At 43.3% G+C, this 17880-nt stretch overlaps 1 protein-coding gene across 2 annotated transcripts in view; it reads right to left on the reverse strand.

The window, feature by feature from the left end:
* Positions 1-17880, reverse strand: part of Ak5 (adenylate kinase 5) — a 279023-nt gene that overhangs the window by 7287 nt on the left and 253856 nt on the right. For both annotated transcript variants that reach the window (XM_074079730.1, XM_074079729.1), the window contains exons 12-13: positions 15411-15527; positions 7103-7294 (exon numbers count right to left, since the gene is read on the reverse strand). In XM_074079730.1, the coding sequence (XP_073935831.1) occupies positions 7103-7294; positions 15411-15527 (309 nt within the window). The remainder of the gene's footprint in view (positions 1-7102; positions 7295-15410; positions 15528-17880) is intronic.

Genomic DNA, 17880 nt, shown 5'->3' on the forward strand with positions numbered 1-17880 from the left:
TTTAGCATCTGAATGGAAATATGCTCCTGAAGTAACAGAGTTTGAAGACACAGGTGAAAAGAAAAAACAAAAGTATTCATTAATAAATTTTTTGTAGAACTAAGGTTTGAACTCATGGCCTTATGCTTGCTAGTCAGGTCCTCCACCCTTGAGCCATGCCTCCAGCCTTTCATTAATAATTTTTTATATTGATTACAAGTTGAAATTATAATATTGAGGACATATTACATTAAATAAAAGATTACATTATTTCATCTGGTTTTTTTTTTGTTTGTTTGTGTGACTATATTGCCATGATGACATGTTTTGAGATATGTAGGTATCATTAGGGGGTTTTGTTGTCATGCCAATATCATGGAGTGTATTTATACAAACTAATATAGTTGTGACATCACTAGTTATGGAATCTTATGGGACCACTGTTGTATGTGTAGTCTGCTCTGAAATGTTGTTATATGGCACTTCAGTGTATTAGAAAAACTTAAATCACATATGTGGGCCCATATTATATTTCTAGTAGACAGTGTTGGTTTAGCAAACTTACTGGATGAGGGAGGAATGAATGCATGGGTTCATAGTCACAGTCTTCCCCAATCTTGCCTTTTAGTCTAATCCACCATCACTTTAGTTCATCTGTTGGCACTGCAACTTGTGGCAGTATCACCAGGCTCCTTCACTTGTCAGTACCTTGGTTCCCTCTGCTCCATTTGGCATGCTCATCCTGTAAGATCCAGCTCAAGTGTCCTCTCCTCTCTGAAGTCTTCACCTACCTCCCCAGGCCTGAGTTCTGCCCCCCTAAAAACCTGGAACATCCAATAAATTTTGTTACTGCACTTACCACCTTACTGTGGGTGAGTTAAAGGGACCCAGAGAAGGGACAAAGGCAAAAGCTACCACAGGACTAAAGCAACTGCTGAGAAGGGAAGTCAAGAATGTGTACAGATGAGTACACAAGCCTGGAATTTTCTTATGCTTGCTGTTTGGGGAGGGTGCAGCATGCAGAAACTCCAACTTATTTCCCCAGGACCACAGAGTGCACCCCTGTGTGAACACTGCACTGAACCCAAAGGTCTTTGCAGAAATCAAGTGACAATGTGACAAGCAGGACTGGAGGTGATGGGAGAAGACAAGATGGAATCACAAAGAATGAGTTTCTCCATCTCTCAGAGACAGATGGAAGATTTATGCCTAACTTGTCAAGCGAGGAACAGGACCTCAGGACTCCTCTATGTCACTCTTCTGTTTACTGGCCTAGGGTGATGAAAGAGAGAGAGAAGGGGAGAAAGAGGGGAGGAAAAAGGGAGGGGAGAGAGAGGGAAGGTGAGAAGACACAACTTTGGTTGTGTGAGAGGAGTAGAGTTAGAAGGAGCATTGTCAAATGTGTAGTGTAAACACACACACCTCTGTACTCTTCATTTATTATATTATAGTGAACATTTGTACTTTAGTGGAGTGAGCTTTCTCACGTTCTCTTGTTCTCCCTGACCTAACTGGGGGCAACTGGAGATGCAGAAAGGACAAAAGATAGACAAAGATGCATAAAGTTGGGACCACGTGTGCTGGGTGCTCAGATGGCAATGCACAACAGCTTCGTTACTTCTTATCTCTATTATTCTTTTCTTTTGCTTCTTTTTTTCTATTCTTTAAAACCTTACTTCTAAAGTCTTCTTTTCTATTCTTTAAAGTCTCTTTCCTTAGAATCGCTCTGTTCCATGTTTTCTTTAATCTCTCCTAAAGTCTTTGCCCTCAGACTTACACTGTTCCATGTTTCATTTAAAGTCTCGGTGCTCAGACTTGCAGACACACAACAGCAGCCACATCTAAAAACTGCATTAGTATAACTCTTAAAGTCTCAGTCCTTAGACTTGCACTGTCCCATGTTCTCTTTAGCTTTTCTAAAAGCCCATGTATAGAGTTCTTGGTGCAGAAAGCTGCTCTGGTGGAGACACACAGCCAGCAGCAGCGGCAGCGGCAGCCAATCAAAATCCCCCATCAAAATCCTCCATTAATCCCCCATCAAAAAACCTCCTCCTCCTCCTTCAGGGAGTCTTTTATATCCAGTGGTAAACAAGGAGATGCAGCAACACTTCTTGGGGAGGGACATGACATTGTAACAAGAGAAACCTGCCTTCCTACTTCTCTGAACTTAAACAATTTAGGAAAGCAGCTGTGCTGCATTTTGCCTTTAGACTCTTCTGTGGCTGGGGCTGTGCCAAACTCAGCCTGTAGATCATTGGGCACAGCTGTGCTTATGTCAGGTTCTCATAGGCTCCTCATAATCTGCTCCCCACACTGTAGTAATTTCACACAAAGTATTTGAAATAAATCTCATCCCAGCAATCCATGTGAACACTTGACAATTTAATGCTAGGACCAGTGACACTCCCCGCCACCACCCCCACACACACAGTGCTCTCATTGCTTCAAGTTTCATCTTCAGAGAAGCCCTAGGGAAACACCCTCTTCACATCTTGCATGGGGTTTTGCGAGCATCCTGGATATGGCCTCTCCCAGCTTCCCACTAAACTACCAGTGTTGTCTCAGGAATTTTGAAAGCTTGGATTGCTACCTGTTGCCAATGGAAATAGACTTCGTCTTCTTCCTCTTCCTCCTCTCCTCCTCCTCCTCTTTCTCTGCTTCTCCTCCTCCTCCTTCATCTCTTTCTCTCTTTCTCTCTCTCTCTCTCTCTCTCTCTCTCTCTCTCTCCTGCTGGGGATCAAACCTGGGGACTTACATATGCTAAGCTGTGTCTTCAGCCCTGTGATCTGTAGTGTTGATTTTTGAAGGTGAGAGCTGTTCTCCTGGAGCCCCACTACTGTATCTTTCCTATGTCCAATTTAAGACTATAATGGCCAAAGGAGCAACTGAGGAGGGAGAAGGGACCTATCTAAAATACAAGGACCTGGTGCCTGGGGCAGGGCAAACAGGACATTCCCAGGAGCGCATGCATGGCTGGCTCTCTCCCTTGTCCTCACACCTCAGTCCAGCCACCCCATCAGTGAGAGCATCCCAGACACTGCAGCCTGAGTGAGGAGCTGAGCACCCCTGCTTGCCTTCCAGGGACAAGCAGAGTATGACCAGTGCTGAGTGCTGCTAGTATTCCAGGGACCCTGAATTGAGACTGACAATACTCTGTGCATACTGTGTGTTTACAGTGAGAGTCTAGGGGATTCCCCTCCAGCTTCACCCTTGAAATGTGACCTTGACATTCACCCATGAAGGCATGAAGTCTAATCTCCCTCCTCTTGAACCTAGGCTGCTCTTAGCGACTTCTAATCAGTGAGATGCAGAGTTGCCAAAGGACTTGATTTTCTTTGTCTGTAAAACTCTATCTAATGAGTTACTAGCCTTTTAAGTTTTTAAATTAAGAGTAATAAATTTCCCAAGGACGGACATCACTTATCAGGTCCTCTTCATTTATAGCTTGGAGCATCTCTGAGCTAATTATGCCATAGGTTAAAAAAAATGGAGAAAAACAAATGTAAGAAAATATATTAAAATGTTCACTAGTGCTTATCTTTGGGTGGAAGAATTCTGTATAATTTTTATTTTTATCTTTGTAGTCTTAAATGTTTTAGTTTGTTTCTTTAAACAAAGTATAGTTGTTACTTGTATACTTATCAATTTGTAAAATTCCCTTGAGGTTATTTCTGTGTTTTCTCTTCATTCACAACAAGCTCTCCTCTTCTGGGAATTCCATGTCTGAGTCTCAGACAACCGTATTTACATCAATCAAGTCTGAATTCAAATGCTACCTCTTCAGAGAGACTCTCCAAGTCCCCAGCCCCAGCAATGTACTCTTGTTATATCCACAGTGCTGTCTACTGTTTTTTCTGGTCCACTGTTTTTTTCAGTGAGGGACTTTGACTTGTTTGCTGCCATGTCCCCAGAGCTAGGGCAGTATCCGACAGATAGTATACACTATTATATTCACAGAATAAATGAAAATGTCCCATGTTACCACCTGCTTGTTCACTGCTAACATGACCAAGTAGGCTCTGAGCAAAGCAAGACCAACCAGAAAATTGCCCTCAGGAATCTGGAACATTCACATATGGTAACTTGCAAATGTGGAAGCCAAGGGGTGGCCGTAGTCTGGCTGTGGGCCAGAAAAACAGAAACTCCTGGTCTAGAAAGAAGGGAGACATGCTTGAGAAGAAGGAAGTGAAGGGGAGCTTTCTAAGGCCTGGTCCTACAACCCTCCTGTGCTGGCTGTGTTTTAGCCTTCCGTCTAGAATCTTCTAATTCAGCTCTATGTTTCAGGTCAGGCTGCCTGGGTCTGGTACCTTTAGTACATGGAAGAGTCCAGACTAATATTCGTAATACTGTCACAATCATGCTTTAAAAATTCATAGCTAAAAGATTTGGAGGAAATACTCCAGAACGTTTGCCTCTGAGTGGTAAGACTACTACCAAGTTTTCTAATGAGAAAAGAAAAAAAAAAAATTCCTGAGACTCATAGAATGACAGACTTGGAGAATTCCAGGGGATCGTGTTCTGTCCACCCCCTTTATTTGAGGAAGAACTAAGAGGCTCAGAAGTGAAATGACTCATGAAAGTTCACAAAGCCAGGCTGGGGCTTTCCGATGCCAGGTCAGTATTTTTTCCACTGGGGAATATTTGGCCAATGTTGATGTCTCTCCTCCCTCCCCTGCTCCGGGGCAAAAAAAAATGCTAGACTTCAGTTATTTACTCAGTAATAAATTCTCTCATTCATCGTGGAAGAAAGCTCCCACCTGTGGGTTAACTCTGGCTTGACTATTTGCCCTGCTGCATCCAGACACTGCAGGAAGCAAGTGCCATGAGTGATTAATGGCACCTGCCCCAACTGCATGGAGAAAGGGGATAGAGTGGAGAAAAGCATTTTTCTAATTCCTTCCCCAGTGCAGAGCAAGGGTTTACTTTAGGAGAGAGGAAAACAGAAAGTCACAGGGTCCATGCCTATCACATGTACTTCTATCCCTTGGTGCACATTGTGAAAAGTTCTCACTTTATCGCAGCTGCGTGGGCAGAAGACAGCCCTGAGAGAGACGGTAGGGTTGAGCAGTTTATCCTCACCGCCCTCGAGGAAACCTGAGGACTGGAGCCTATTTTCAGTATTTGCAAAGAAGATTTATAAATGTTACCTCACCAGGGAGCCAGCTGCCAACATCCCCCCAAATGCAGGAGAAGCTGGAGAAGTGACCTGGAGGGAACCAGAAACTATCTTTCTCACTAGAGAATTTTAGACAGTTGGAGGATTCCAGAGATCAGATTTCTCCGGGAACTCTGTTAGTTCTGTGTCCATGTGCTGTCATTTGTGAATTTGTAGAATTTAGGTTGGGATAATTTGAGAGAGAGAAAAGGAATTTTCTGACTCTGAAATTGGTTAATCCCTGAATTACTTTGGGTTTTCACCACCTTTACAAATCTTGGAAGAAGAAGAAATCCCCTTCATCCTGGATAATTTCTCTGTGCATTCCAGGCTGCACAGATGCAGAAAAGTCACTGAATGATCTAAACTTGGAAAGGCTTTTGCAACCATGAATTCTTAAGAGCGGACTCTTACCTAAGGCACTCACTGTTTTGCTTGCTTGTTTGTGTTTTAAAGATCTTAACCTTTGTTTTGTGTGGCAACAAGAGGCTACAGGAAACATCTCAGGAAGCTTTTGACATCCCTGAGTTATATCGAGAGGCAAGTTTCAGACTTCTATACCCATGGCTCCTTGAGATTCTAGAAGATGGACCATCAATAGGTTCAGAAGGTAAGACTTCATTCTGCATGGTTCCCCCTAGGAATAATGTAGACTCAGAGACAGTTTTGTTATTTACTGACGGTGCCTCCCTCCCTGTCAGTAGCAGTAGGTGGATTCCATCATCTCACCCTGGCTTGGGTCCTTGGAACTTTGCTTCTAGATGACTGTGCCGCCTCCCAATGGCATTTTAGCCTCACTTCCTGTGATCTGCCCTCCACAAGATAATGGGGAAGTTTCTAGACTGAAGCCCTGATTATGTCTGTCCGCTTGGGTAACTCCCATCACCCACAGGATGTTGTTTGCTCTATGTAAGGTTCATCCTGATCTAGTCTTTGCTTGCCTCTCCATCCCTATCTCTGACTCTCTTTTCCCTGGCACTTTATATGTCATAGCCAAGTGGAAGGACATGCCACTCCTGACCTTTTCCATGCGGCGTCTGAGGACAGTGTCCTGCTCTCTTCCCAGTGCAGTCCTCCTCGGCCAGCCCTCCTGGATATGCTGTTCCTTCCCCCTTAGACAGGTTGGAACTCTGTTCTGGCTTTGACCCCATACTATGATCCCAGGTTTGTTTACTTCCCTTACCAAAACCTTAACTTCTGCAGGCAAGATCCATATTCAGACTAATAGGGCAATGATCGATTGGACCATGGAAGCCTGACACATAGCTATGCGGTGAGGGCAAGCACAGGGACCAGGGAGTTTCCCAAATACGTGGTGTTAATGGTGACTCAGCAGGGGTTACAGCTCATGACATACCCTGCACAGTATCTCTACTGTTTCACTTAGTAATCTGCTCTGTTGGCCTCATACACTGCTTCTCCCCAATACACTGCTTCTCCCCAAAACAGTAGTTATTGCAAAAAACAGACACAAAGGAGGCAAGTACCAGCTATGAATTGTGTAAAAGTCCAGAATTTAAAGGTGTTAAAATGTTAGATCTAGAGGAGACTTTGGATCAACCTGTTCAGGCAAGGTCAGAAGTCACCCAGAAAGCCTGTGGTAGAATCTGCGTCTCATCTCTCACTCCTTTCCTATTTCTCTCTCTCTCTGCCCTCCTTCGCCTCTCCTCCCACCCTCTTCTTCTCCTTCTCCATCTCCCTGTCTCTCTCTCTCTCTCTCTCTGACGAAGGAGTTTTTAGCAATTATAATGGCATCTTATATGACTAACTTTGTATGGCCCATATGATGACAGATATTTAATTCTGATTGCGACAATAGTGAAGAAAGTAAGGGGCTCATATTTTGGCTCAGATTCTGCAGCTGCATATAGCTTAAGTCTCCAGGTCCCACAAGCAAAACTTTCCAGCATTTTCTCTGGAAAGGTGAACAATGGTAACTGGCTCATGGGGTGTGCATGTGTGACTCACCTTTTGAAGCTTTGTTTTTGTCTCATAGTAGGCCATCACAGGAATGGACGCTCGGTAGTAGGTTTCCAGGCGCTTGGCAATGGTCTTGGTGGTGTCATCTACGTGCTGGCTGCTCTGGTTCCTTTGGAGAAGGCGGTTGGTCATGGTGTCTGCTGAGCAGTCCATGCAGATCACCAAGTGTGGGTCTCCAATCTGGGGGTGGAGAGCAGAGCACAACATGGTCAGAAATGCCAGTTCTGCAAAGGCCCTGCCTCTTGGTTTTCTCAAGCCCCCAGTACTACCTCGTGGTTTTAGAGGGACTGGACTTCACAGCTCCTCATCTCCTGAATAGTCTTTTGCTGTGTGCTGCCTCAGAACTGTCTCTTGTCCTCATGTTTAAGGTTATCCCACATAATGCAGGGATTACATGCTACTCAGTGCCGCCATAGTCTGCCCTCCATACTTAGTGGAGGAGTACGCTGCTATATGAAGTTATATGAAGACCTACTGAGGCAAAGCTGACCACTTCTTCCTCCATGCCCCAAGCATAGCTTATTCTAGCTACTAGTAGCAAAATATAACTGGGTGTGTGTTATGTGGGGGTGAGGGGAGCATAATGGCTGAGCCTGCAACGATTGGAGTCAGCCTATTTAAGGCCAGATGCTGGTGTGGCCACTGGTCTCCAGATGGACTGTATGACTTCCGTACCTCATTTTATTTGTAAGCTATTCCTTCACTGAGACACAGAGCCTGTTCCTCTACCCCCTCGAATCTGAACTGACCTATAACTGTTTCAAGTGACAGAATATAGTGGAAATGATGCCACATGCCTTTTTGGAAGTGAGATCACAAGACATTTAGCAATTTCTGCCTGTTTTTGTGGAATAGTTGCTGAAAGGAAAACCATCTACCATCAAAGATCTCCAAGTGCCCTGACACTACCAAGCAGTGAGGAAGACCCAGATACCACTGGGAGAGGCCATGTGCACAGAGACGCCGGACTGGTACCCGGCTCCAGATCTGTGTATGCAGCTTTCGCCCCATCTGTCCGACCACTATGTATTAGAGACCCCATGTGGAAGCCCACGAGCTGAGTCCATCAAACTGTAGAGCTGTAACAGGCAAAATATTTTTTGTTGTTGTTTTTTGGCTTTCTTTTTGTTGTTGTTGTTGTTTGAGACAGGGTCTCTTTCTGTAGCCCAGGCTGGCCTCATTCTTATAATCCTCCTGCCTCATCTTCCTGAGTGTGGGATCCACAGGCACAATGAGGATAATCACAGGGTTGCTGGAAGGCTAAATAAAATTAAATAAGGTAATGTAGGTGTGCCGTTTGGCATATGGCAAATAGTAAGCACAAAGCATTAGCTGTTATGCTTATTTCCTCTAGTTCTGTTCCCAAGTTTGTATACAGAAGGCAATTAAGATTTTTTTTCTCTTTTTTATGGTGCTGTGGTTTGAACTCAGGGCCTTGCACTTGTTAGGCAGGCACTCTACCACTTGGGCCATGCCTCCAAACCTTTTTGTTTTAGGTAATTTTCAAAAAGAATCTTGCAATTATGTCTGGGCAAGCTTGGATCATGATACTTCTATTTACACATCCCACATAGCAGGGATGACAGGTGCATGGCATCATGGTACTGGAGTGTGAACCCAGGACCTTTGCACTTGCTAGACAGGTGATCTACCTCTTGAACCACTCTGCCAGCCCTTTTTGCTCTGGTTATTTTGGAGATAGGGTCTTGCTTTTTTCCCATGTTTCCTTGCCATAGCTGGGATGTACCACCACACCCAGTTTTTTTCCATTGAGATGGGGGAGGGTCTCACAATTTTTTTGCCCTGGCTGACCTAGAATGACAATCCTCCCTATCTCTACCTCCTGAGTAGCTAGGATTGCATCCAGCAAGAAATGTTTTAATGAGTGACTGATGGTGATGTGATCTGTGACTTGAATCTCCCCATCTCCCCATCATTCTCTTAATTGTTCTTTTGTCCCCAGTGTCTCTGAGACATACCAACTGTGCCTTCCTTACCCACCTCAACCTTGGATCAAAAGAAGCCATTACCCACCCCCCACCCCAAACTTGCCATGTCCAGGCTACGAGTGAAGGACACTTGTCCTCCTCTATGGAAAGTGCCTGGGATGGGTGAGAACAAAGCAGGGACTGGGGCAGATGTTCAGGCCACACAGAAACATTATGTACTCCCTCTGAGGGATGTATAGCAATTTACAGAACAAGGTGGGGAAATTCTCCAAAATCTAGAGGAGGAAAGTAAACTTCTGGAATATGTCATGTGTTTCTGTCTGATATTAGTTGGAAGGAAAAAAAAAAAAAAAACTTGAGTGTTTGAGCTGAAGAAAGGCTGGGAGAGGATGAAGGAGAAATGACCCTCTTCACCAGCAGAGGGCAAGCTTGGGAGGCATTTTGTGGTTCAGCTGTAGCGGCCTCTCCCAAAACAGTTTCTGGCTAGGGCTGCATGGGTCATTTTCAGGCCACTCTTGGGGAAAGGAAAGGTAATTCAGGGACTCATTCAGATCTAAACAGACATTATGGGTATCTAAGCATAAGTAAATGACTTTTGGACCCCAATGAGCACAGGGTAGAGAGGTTGCTTTGGTTCCAAATGTGACCATAGATCACCTGCATGTAATATGGAGCTTGTTAGGAATGCAGTCTTGGACACAACACTGACTACTGCACCAAGATGATTATTTGCACATTCTGGCCAAGGGCAGAATCTCAGCTAACAGTCTCTTGGGAAGGAAAAGTCAAGAGTAGGCCCATGTGTTTTACTTGTTACCATGGGTTTAGTTTGACTGTTGTTGAGAATGAGATTGTGTTAAAATAGGAACATGTTTTGGTTTCACGCTAGGCAGCCAGGATAGGTACCCAGCCATCTCTGAGATGATAATAATCCAAAAAATGGGGGTAAGAACTGAACAGAGCTGTAAAGATTAATCAAGTGACATGTGTTAGTCAGCTTTCTGCTGCTGTGACAAAATGCACGAAAGAAACAAAAGGAGGAAAGGTTAATTTGGGCTCACAGTTTCAGTGTATGATTGGCCCATGGCTTTGGGCTTAAGGAGAGGCAGGATATCATAGTGGGACATGTGGTGGAGGAGGCTGCTTACCTCAAGGCAGCCAGAAAGCAAAGAAAGCAAGCAAGCTGGCAACAACATATGGCCTTTGAGGTCATGCCCTTGGTGACCTACTTCCTCCCACTAGGCCCCACATCCTGAGTTTCCGCCACCTCCCAATAGTCCATCCAGGTAAGAACCCATCAATGGATGAGCCCATGGATGAGGTGAGAGTCCTCATGATCCAATCACTTCACAAAAGCCCGTCCACTAGCAACCAAACCTTTAGCACATGGTCTTTGGGGGGACACTTCAGATCCAACCATACAAGCATCTAATTCATCCTGGTACATTGTGTGTATTTTTATAAGTGACAGCTAAATCATTTTAGCTATATAAAAAATGGCAGAATGAAGAGTTAATAGGTGGTTAATTACTCTTTGTTTTACACTTTTGTGTATTGTCTCATATTTATATAATTTTTATTTCTATAGTCAAAAAAGTGGTTAAATAAATGTACAAAGGCACTATTCAAGGACTCCATCTGATCTTACATTTTATAGAAGAGGAAACAGGTCTGCAAATTTCCTGACTTGCATTCGCGTCAGCAAGTTGCCAAGTTAGGCTAGGAATATAGAAATGTTACACAAGGCCTCTGTAAGCAGGTTCTCACCTGGGAGGTGGTGATCAGAACCCCCCACTCCTCCCTCTGTCCCCATCTTAACACACATCACACCCTCTTCCCTGCCACATGCCATGCTGGTTATTGAAGGCACAGCCTGTTACGTCAGTGGGGAAAGTTATGGGAAAAACCAGCCTCGGGAAGAGAACATAGGAAAGTAATAGAGAAAGCACACTTAGACTGTAATGTGTCTTTTGATCTTCAGTGATGCCATTTTGAGTGGTCAAGTAAATCTTCAAAGGACCCCGCATCTCAGAGAACTCAGGTGTGGTTAGGCAAAAGTGTCAGTCTAACCAATGGAACTGGATTTTCTCAGGCAACACTGGCCTCTGGGATGCAGAAAGGTGGTGAGATTTTGGTAGCTTGGTTAAAACCACTTCCAGGCCAGATTGGGCTTCAAACAGAGTTGCAGGTTGATGCACACACAAGAGATGCTCACTCTGCTCTCAACTAAGTTGATTATTCTGCTTCTCTGGAGCAGATCAGATGCCTGCATTTGTCATTGCCAAATTTCAAATGAGTATCTTGCCTATTATTGAGAGGGGATATTTCAAATTATGGTGCCCCCCCAGGGCACAAATGCACCAATAGTAGCTCCTTCTGGGTTTGTAGCATCTTTGTTCTTCTGGTCAGGTGTAAAGCAGCTGCTCACTTTGGAGGGTTGGGTGCATTCTCTTACATACTTACTTACTTGATATTAGAATCTTCTGAAGTTACGGTATCCAGGGACACATTAATGCCATGCTTAGCCTTTGTACGTTCCTCCCAGCAGTATGTGAAAGCCTTTCTTTGTAGATAGCTACACACTCCATCTAAGGGTTGTTGGCTCAACAATGAAACAGTGCATCTGTGCATTTCTTAAGATGGCATCTTGAATTTTGGCTTTGGTTGCAACTGTCCAGGTACCAGGTCAATAATTTGCACTCCAGTTAGGCTTTGTCTTTCCCGCATCAGAATCCTGTCTCAGTGGGGCCCACAGCAGGAGAGGGAGTTTTGTTTACTCTAGGGAAGATCATGTGGATGATCTGAATTCCTACTTATCCACAGGTAGCGACAGACCAGTTGGCCACAAAAGTCCTGGGTTCACCCTACGTGGGTTATGAAAAAAGAAGGAGGAAGTGATGGAGTAGAATTTCAGAGTGTCGTGTGAGCAAATGAGTGACCCCAGACTGGATAATATTATACAGCTTAAAACACATATTTATATATGTTATGACATTTGATGCTCACAACACCCTTTAAATAGGGTTTGCCAGGTAGTACATTCATTTTACAGAAATAGAATAGGATATTGAGTGACTTGCCAAGAGTCACACAAAGACACTTCAGAGGTGCAGTTCCAGATATTCCAGCTATAACCCTATGATTGTTGTGCTTTCAAGATGTTAACCTGGGAGGCACTACGTGGAGCCAGCGGAGTTGTCACTGCTCAAAATGCTTTGCAACCCACAAGCTTAAGTTCTGGGATTTGCCATCAGGTCTAGATTAAAAAGCACTGAAAAAAAGAATTAGGATTATGATTTGTTTGCACCCAAAATTGAGAGGGAGAGGGGGAGAGAGAGAGAGAGAGAAAGAGAAAGAGATTATTATATATCTGATCCTTGATAGTTTGAGAGTTTCAAAAGAAAATTCTACTACCACTGGAAACATTTTTAAAAAGACTTCCCAGAAAACCCAAGCAAGTGCGTGAACTATTCTGACATTGAAGGACTCTCTTACAGTCTTCAGAGCTCAGAAAAGGTAATTGTGAAATCTCCTGGTAGGGTGCTTGCCACTCCAAACCTGAACCCTGAACCTACCACATATGGCTGTGTATTTTAAAGGTGAGTTCACACAATGGTGTGTTCACACAACTGCCAATCCCCATTACGTGAATTGCTTCTTAAGGGACTGGATCACATCTTCCCCATCTCCATAGGCCCCCAACCCAAGACTTGTCTGAGCTCCAATGCCATGTAGATCCTATTACTTGTCCTCAGCCTGGACACTGGCCAGAGGATTGATTAGAATTCACAAAATTCTGTATTCTAATCTATGGAGGGCTTAACATCACTAAGATGATGATGTTAATCAAAATGATCTACAGAGTTCATGCAATCCCCATCAAAATCTCCATTCTTTTCAGAAATAGAAGTACTTATCCTAAAATTCACATAGAATTTCAAGGGACCCCAAATAGCCAACACAATCTTGAAAAACAAATTTGGAGGTCTCACATTTCCTGCTTTCCAAACTTATGACTAAACTATTGTGATCAAAATAGCATAGTACTGGCATAAAAACAGATGTATACAACAATAGTACAGACTAGAAAGCATAAAACAACTCTCACATATTGTGGTCAAATGACTTTTGACGAGGATGTCATGACCATTCAATGGGGGAAGAAATAGCCTTTTCAACAAATGGTACTGGGAAAACTAGATACCCACATCCTAAAAATAAAGTTGAATCTTGCATCACATACAAAAGTTTAATTCAAAATGAATCAAAAGACCTAAGTAGAAAAGCTAAAAACAACAGGACTCTTAAAAGAACATGCAGAGGAAAAGCTTCATGACATTGGATTTGGCAGGAAGTTGCACAAATCTTGTAGGTACTTGTCCATAGCAGCCAGAAGTTGGAAGTAACTCAAGTCTCCATTAATGGATAGATGAACGGGATGTGGTGTACACACAGGGGAATGTTACCTAACCTGGGAAAGGAAGGGGATTCTAACACATACCACAATATAAATGAGCCCTGGGGACCCTTTGCTAAGTGTCATAAACCAGTCACAAAAGGACCAATCTGTATACTCCCTTCTTATATACAGTACCTAGACTAGTTAAGTTCATAGTGACAGAAAGTAGAATGGTGGCTGCCAGGAACGGGGTGGGGAGGTGGGAAGTCACTTAATGAGCACAGAGCCTCAGTTTAGCAAGACATAAAGAGTTTTGCAGATGGATAGCAGTAATGTCTGCACAACAGCACAAATATACTTAATACTAAAGAACTCTACCCTTAAAAATGGCTGTGACTGTAAAATTTTATTATGTATATTTGAAATTTAAAAAAAGAACAATCTTCCCAATTTCAATTTGGCAAATTTATATTGAGGCTGGGTATGGTGGCTCATGCCTGCAATTCTAGCATTGGGAGGTTAAAGCAAGGTGGATCAGGAGTTTGAGGCCAGCATGGGCTATAAAAACAACAAACAACAACAACCCTGAGCTGACTTATATTGAGGTTGGTGGATGTGGTTCTGAAGCAGTTTGCTTTGTGGAAGAAAGCTAATTAGAGTTGTAGAGCATAAGTATCCCCACCGGGGTCTACTAGCTGCTATAACCACCACAGTCACAGGGCTCAGTCACACAGATCCACTCTCCCTGCTCACGCCCACCTGTGGCCACTCTTGCCACCCGGACCTGGGAAGCTTTGCTTTGATTCTGGATGAGTCAATAGAAACACCACCTAGGAAGTTAATGAAACAGAACCAGAAAGAGGTGAAAGCCAACCCTGGGACACAAAGTTCAATTCTCCTTCATCAGTGTGGCTGTGTAGATGGGGATAGGGTCCTCAAATCTTAGTCCTACCACAGTTGTCACTGACTACTCAGTTTCATCAGCTGTGTGACCATGGGCAAGTCATTAAGACTCTCTAGACTTAATTCATCACCTTAACACAAGGACAGTACACCCCCATCTATCTAAAAAGGCCATTTACAAAACCATTAAATGAAAGAATGCAAATGAAAATGTAAAACTGGCCCAAAGAGACAGCTATAGAAATACGAGTTTCTTGTAGGTTCTGGGGTTTGTCTTTGTGTAACAAACATGGGCCATTGTCCCTGTCTTGCCTGGATGTTGTAAAGTTACAGGCAACTGCTACAGCTGGGATGGTGTTTGCTTCCTACTGATCTCTGTGAATGCCCTGACACACCTCCTGCTTGGAGAAGGTGGGTTGGGAAGGCTGGACTGTGGTGTTGGAGGAGGTACATTTTGGGTTCTGCTACCCAGCACCCTTTCCCCATGATCTTGTGTAAGGGCATCCCTATTATTCCTGGGATCATTTCCTTCCCCTCTCAGTTTGTGTGGCTCAGGCGGGGGTGCCCACCCACCTCCCTTCCCATCCCTTCTGGGTCCTCCAGGTTGGCTCAGTCAGCATGTTTACTCCCCTTCCCCTCTGCCACAGTGAAGGGTTCGGAGACAGCCATGACCTAATCCAGGACCAGGAAACACACACTTGTTCTTGTGCTGGACCCACTGTGAAACTTCTGTGAGGGCATTTAGCTGGAAACAGGAAGAAAACAAGGCCAACATGAAGGGGAAAGAAAAGTCTAAAAGTTGTAGAGAGTAAGACTTTTGATGGCAAATCTGGATAGCTGGCTCCAATCAAATCTGAACCAGTACTGGGTGTTTTAGTTAAGTCAATAACCCCCTTTCACTTCCCCCTTCTCTGGTGCTAGCTTGAGTTGAGTTTCTGCCATCTTGTAATGGAAAGATTTGAATAAAATAACTGGGAAAAAGATTGACCTTGAGTTTGTCCTTAACTCTATGTTTCTTCTGGAAAACCCTGTAATGGCAGCTCACCCTGCGTCGGAACTCTTCTCCTTGTTTCACTTCCCGAGGGTAGCCATCAATCAGGAAGCCCTTGGTGTTGCTGAGGCTTGCCACCATGGCCTCCTTCAGGAGCTCCAGAACGATGCCCTGCAGCAGAGGGACAGAGGTTAGGACCTAAGCTGCACAACACCAGAATCACAGCCTGGAATTACCACAAGTCTCCTCCAGCCAATCTCTTAGGGAGGGAGGGAAGTTCAGACGAGATCAAGGCACATAGCAGTACTCCATATTCCATCGGTTCTAAGTCTTGCCTTTCCCTCCCCTCCCTCACAACCTAATGACTAGGAAATTGGTGGGAGGCTCACAATGGGCACTGGGTTCCAGTCTAATTGTAAGTGTTTTTTCTTACTGGCATGTCCTCACTGGTTATTTTTGCCTGGGGAGGAGAGGTGTGTCTTAAAATAATGGCATCTGATTACATGAAACATGGTAGCCCTATTTCATAGGATAGCACTCCATAAACTAAGCATCAGAGCAGTTTAAAACTAGGAAAAATATAAAATATATTTCACTGTTAATTTTCTTCCAGTAAATATTTTATAAAACTTGATATCTACTTTCAGTAGGTATGAAGTAGCATTCCCTAGCAGCATCTCTTTCTCAATAGCCTCAAAACCAATAAAGTACATTTAACAAAAGAAACCAAAGACCTTTTTTAATGAAAACTATAAACCACTGAAGAAGAAATGGAAGACTTCAGAAGATGGAAAGACCGTCCATGCTCATGGATTGGTAGAATCAACATTGTGAAAATGGCTATACTACCAAAAGCAATCTACATTTTCAATGCAATCCTTATCAAAATTCCAATGACATTCTGCACAGAAATAGAAAAAAATCAATCTTGAAATACATATGGAAATATAAAAGACTTCAAATAGCCAAAGCAATTCTGAGCAAAAAATCCACTACTTCAGGCATCACAATATCTGATCTCAAGTGACAGCACAGAGCCCTAACAATAAAAATAGCATGGTATTGGCACAAAAACAGACAGGAAGACCAATGGATCAGAATAGAAGATCCAGACATAAGTCCACGCATCCATAGCCGCTGATCTTCAACAAAGGAGCCCAAAACACATGATGGAGAAAAGAAAACCTCTTCAACAAATGCTCCTAGGAAAACTGGATAACCACAGGCAGAAGACTGAAACTAGATCACTGTCTCTCACCCTGTATCAAAATCAATTCAAAGTGGATCAAAGACCTTAATATAAGGCCTGAAACTTTGAAACAACTCCAAGAAGCAATAGGAAATACACCAGAACAGATAGGTATAGGGAATGACTTCCTCAACAGAACTCCAAAGACTCAGCATCTAACAGAAACAATGAACAAGTGGGACTGTATCAAACTTAAGAGCTTCTGCACAGCAAAGGAAACAGTCACCAGACTCAAGAGACAGCCCACAGAATGGGAGAAAATCTTTTCGCCAGCTACTCATCTGACAAGGGTCTAATATCCAGAATCTACAGGGGACTCAAAAAACTCAGCCCCCAAAGAATCAACACCCAAATGAAGAAATGGGCACATAAATTAAAAAGGGAATTCTCAAAGGAAGAGGAACAAATGGTCAGTAAATACATGAAGAAGTGTTCACCTTCCTTGGCTATAAAAGAGATGCAAATCAAAACAAAACTTAGATTCATCTCACCTCAGTTAGAATGGCCAGAATCAAGGGTAACAACAACAAATGCTGGTGAGGATCTGGTGAAACAGGAACCCTTATACACTGTTGGTGGGGATGCAAATTATGCAATTATACAACCATTATGAAAGGCAGTATGGAGATTCCTCAAAAAACTAGAGATAGAACTGCTATATGATCCAGTGATACCACTCCTGGGATCTACCCAGAAGAACGTAAAACAGGATACAGTAGAGACCCCTGTACACCAATCTTCATCACAACACTATTCACAATAGCCAAGCTGTGGAAACAACCCAGACGACCTACAACTGATGAATGGATCATGAAATTGTGGTATACATACACAATGAAGTATTTACTCAGCCACAAGGAATAATGACATAGGGTTTGAAAGTAAATGGACATCATGTTAAGTGAAGTTAGCTAGGTTCAGAAACACAAAAGACACATGTTTTCTCTCATATGTGGAAGACAGATCCAAAGATAAACATATACACAAAAACAAACATGATCATATACAAACTCAGTTATAGAACACATTTGTAACTCTGGAACTCTGGGAAAAAGAAAAGAAAAGAGAATGGTAGACAACAGTAATATTGCACATCATAAGATGTGAGAGTAGAGGACAGAAGGATGTGAATTGAAAGATGTTGAAAAGTGGGGTTTGGGAGGCAAAGGGGAAAGGAGAGTATTCAAAGGGATTGAACAGACCAAAGTAAAGCACACTCACAGAGGGCATACATTGAGACTCCCCTTCATACTCCTATATAAGACAGAACTAGAA

The sequence above is a fragment of the Castor canadensis genome, chromosome 7, assembly GCF_047511655.1.
Source record: "Castor canadensis chromosome 7, mCasCan1.hap1v2, whole genome shotgun sequence".
Lineage (NCBI taxonomy): Eukaryota > Metazoa > Chordata > Mammalia > Rodentia > Castoridae > Castor > Castor canadensis.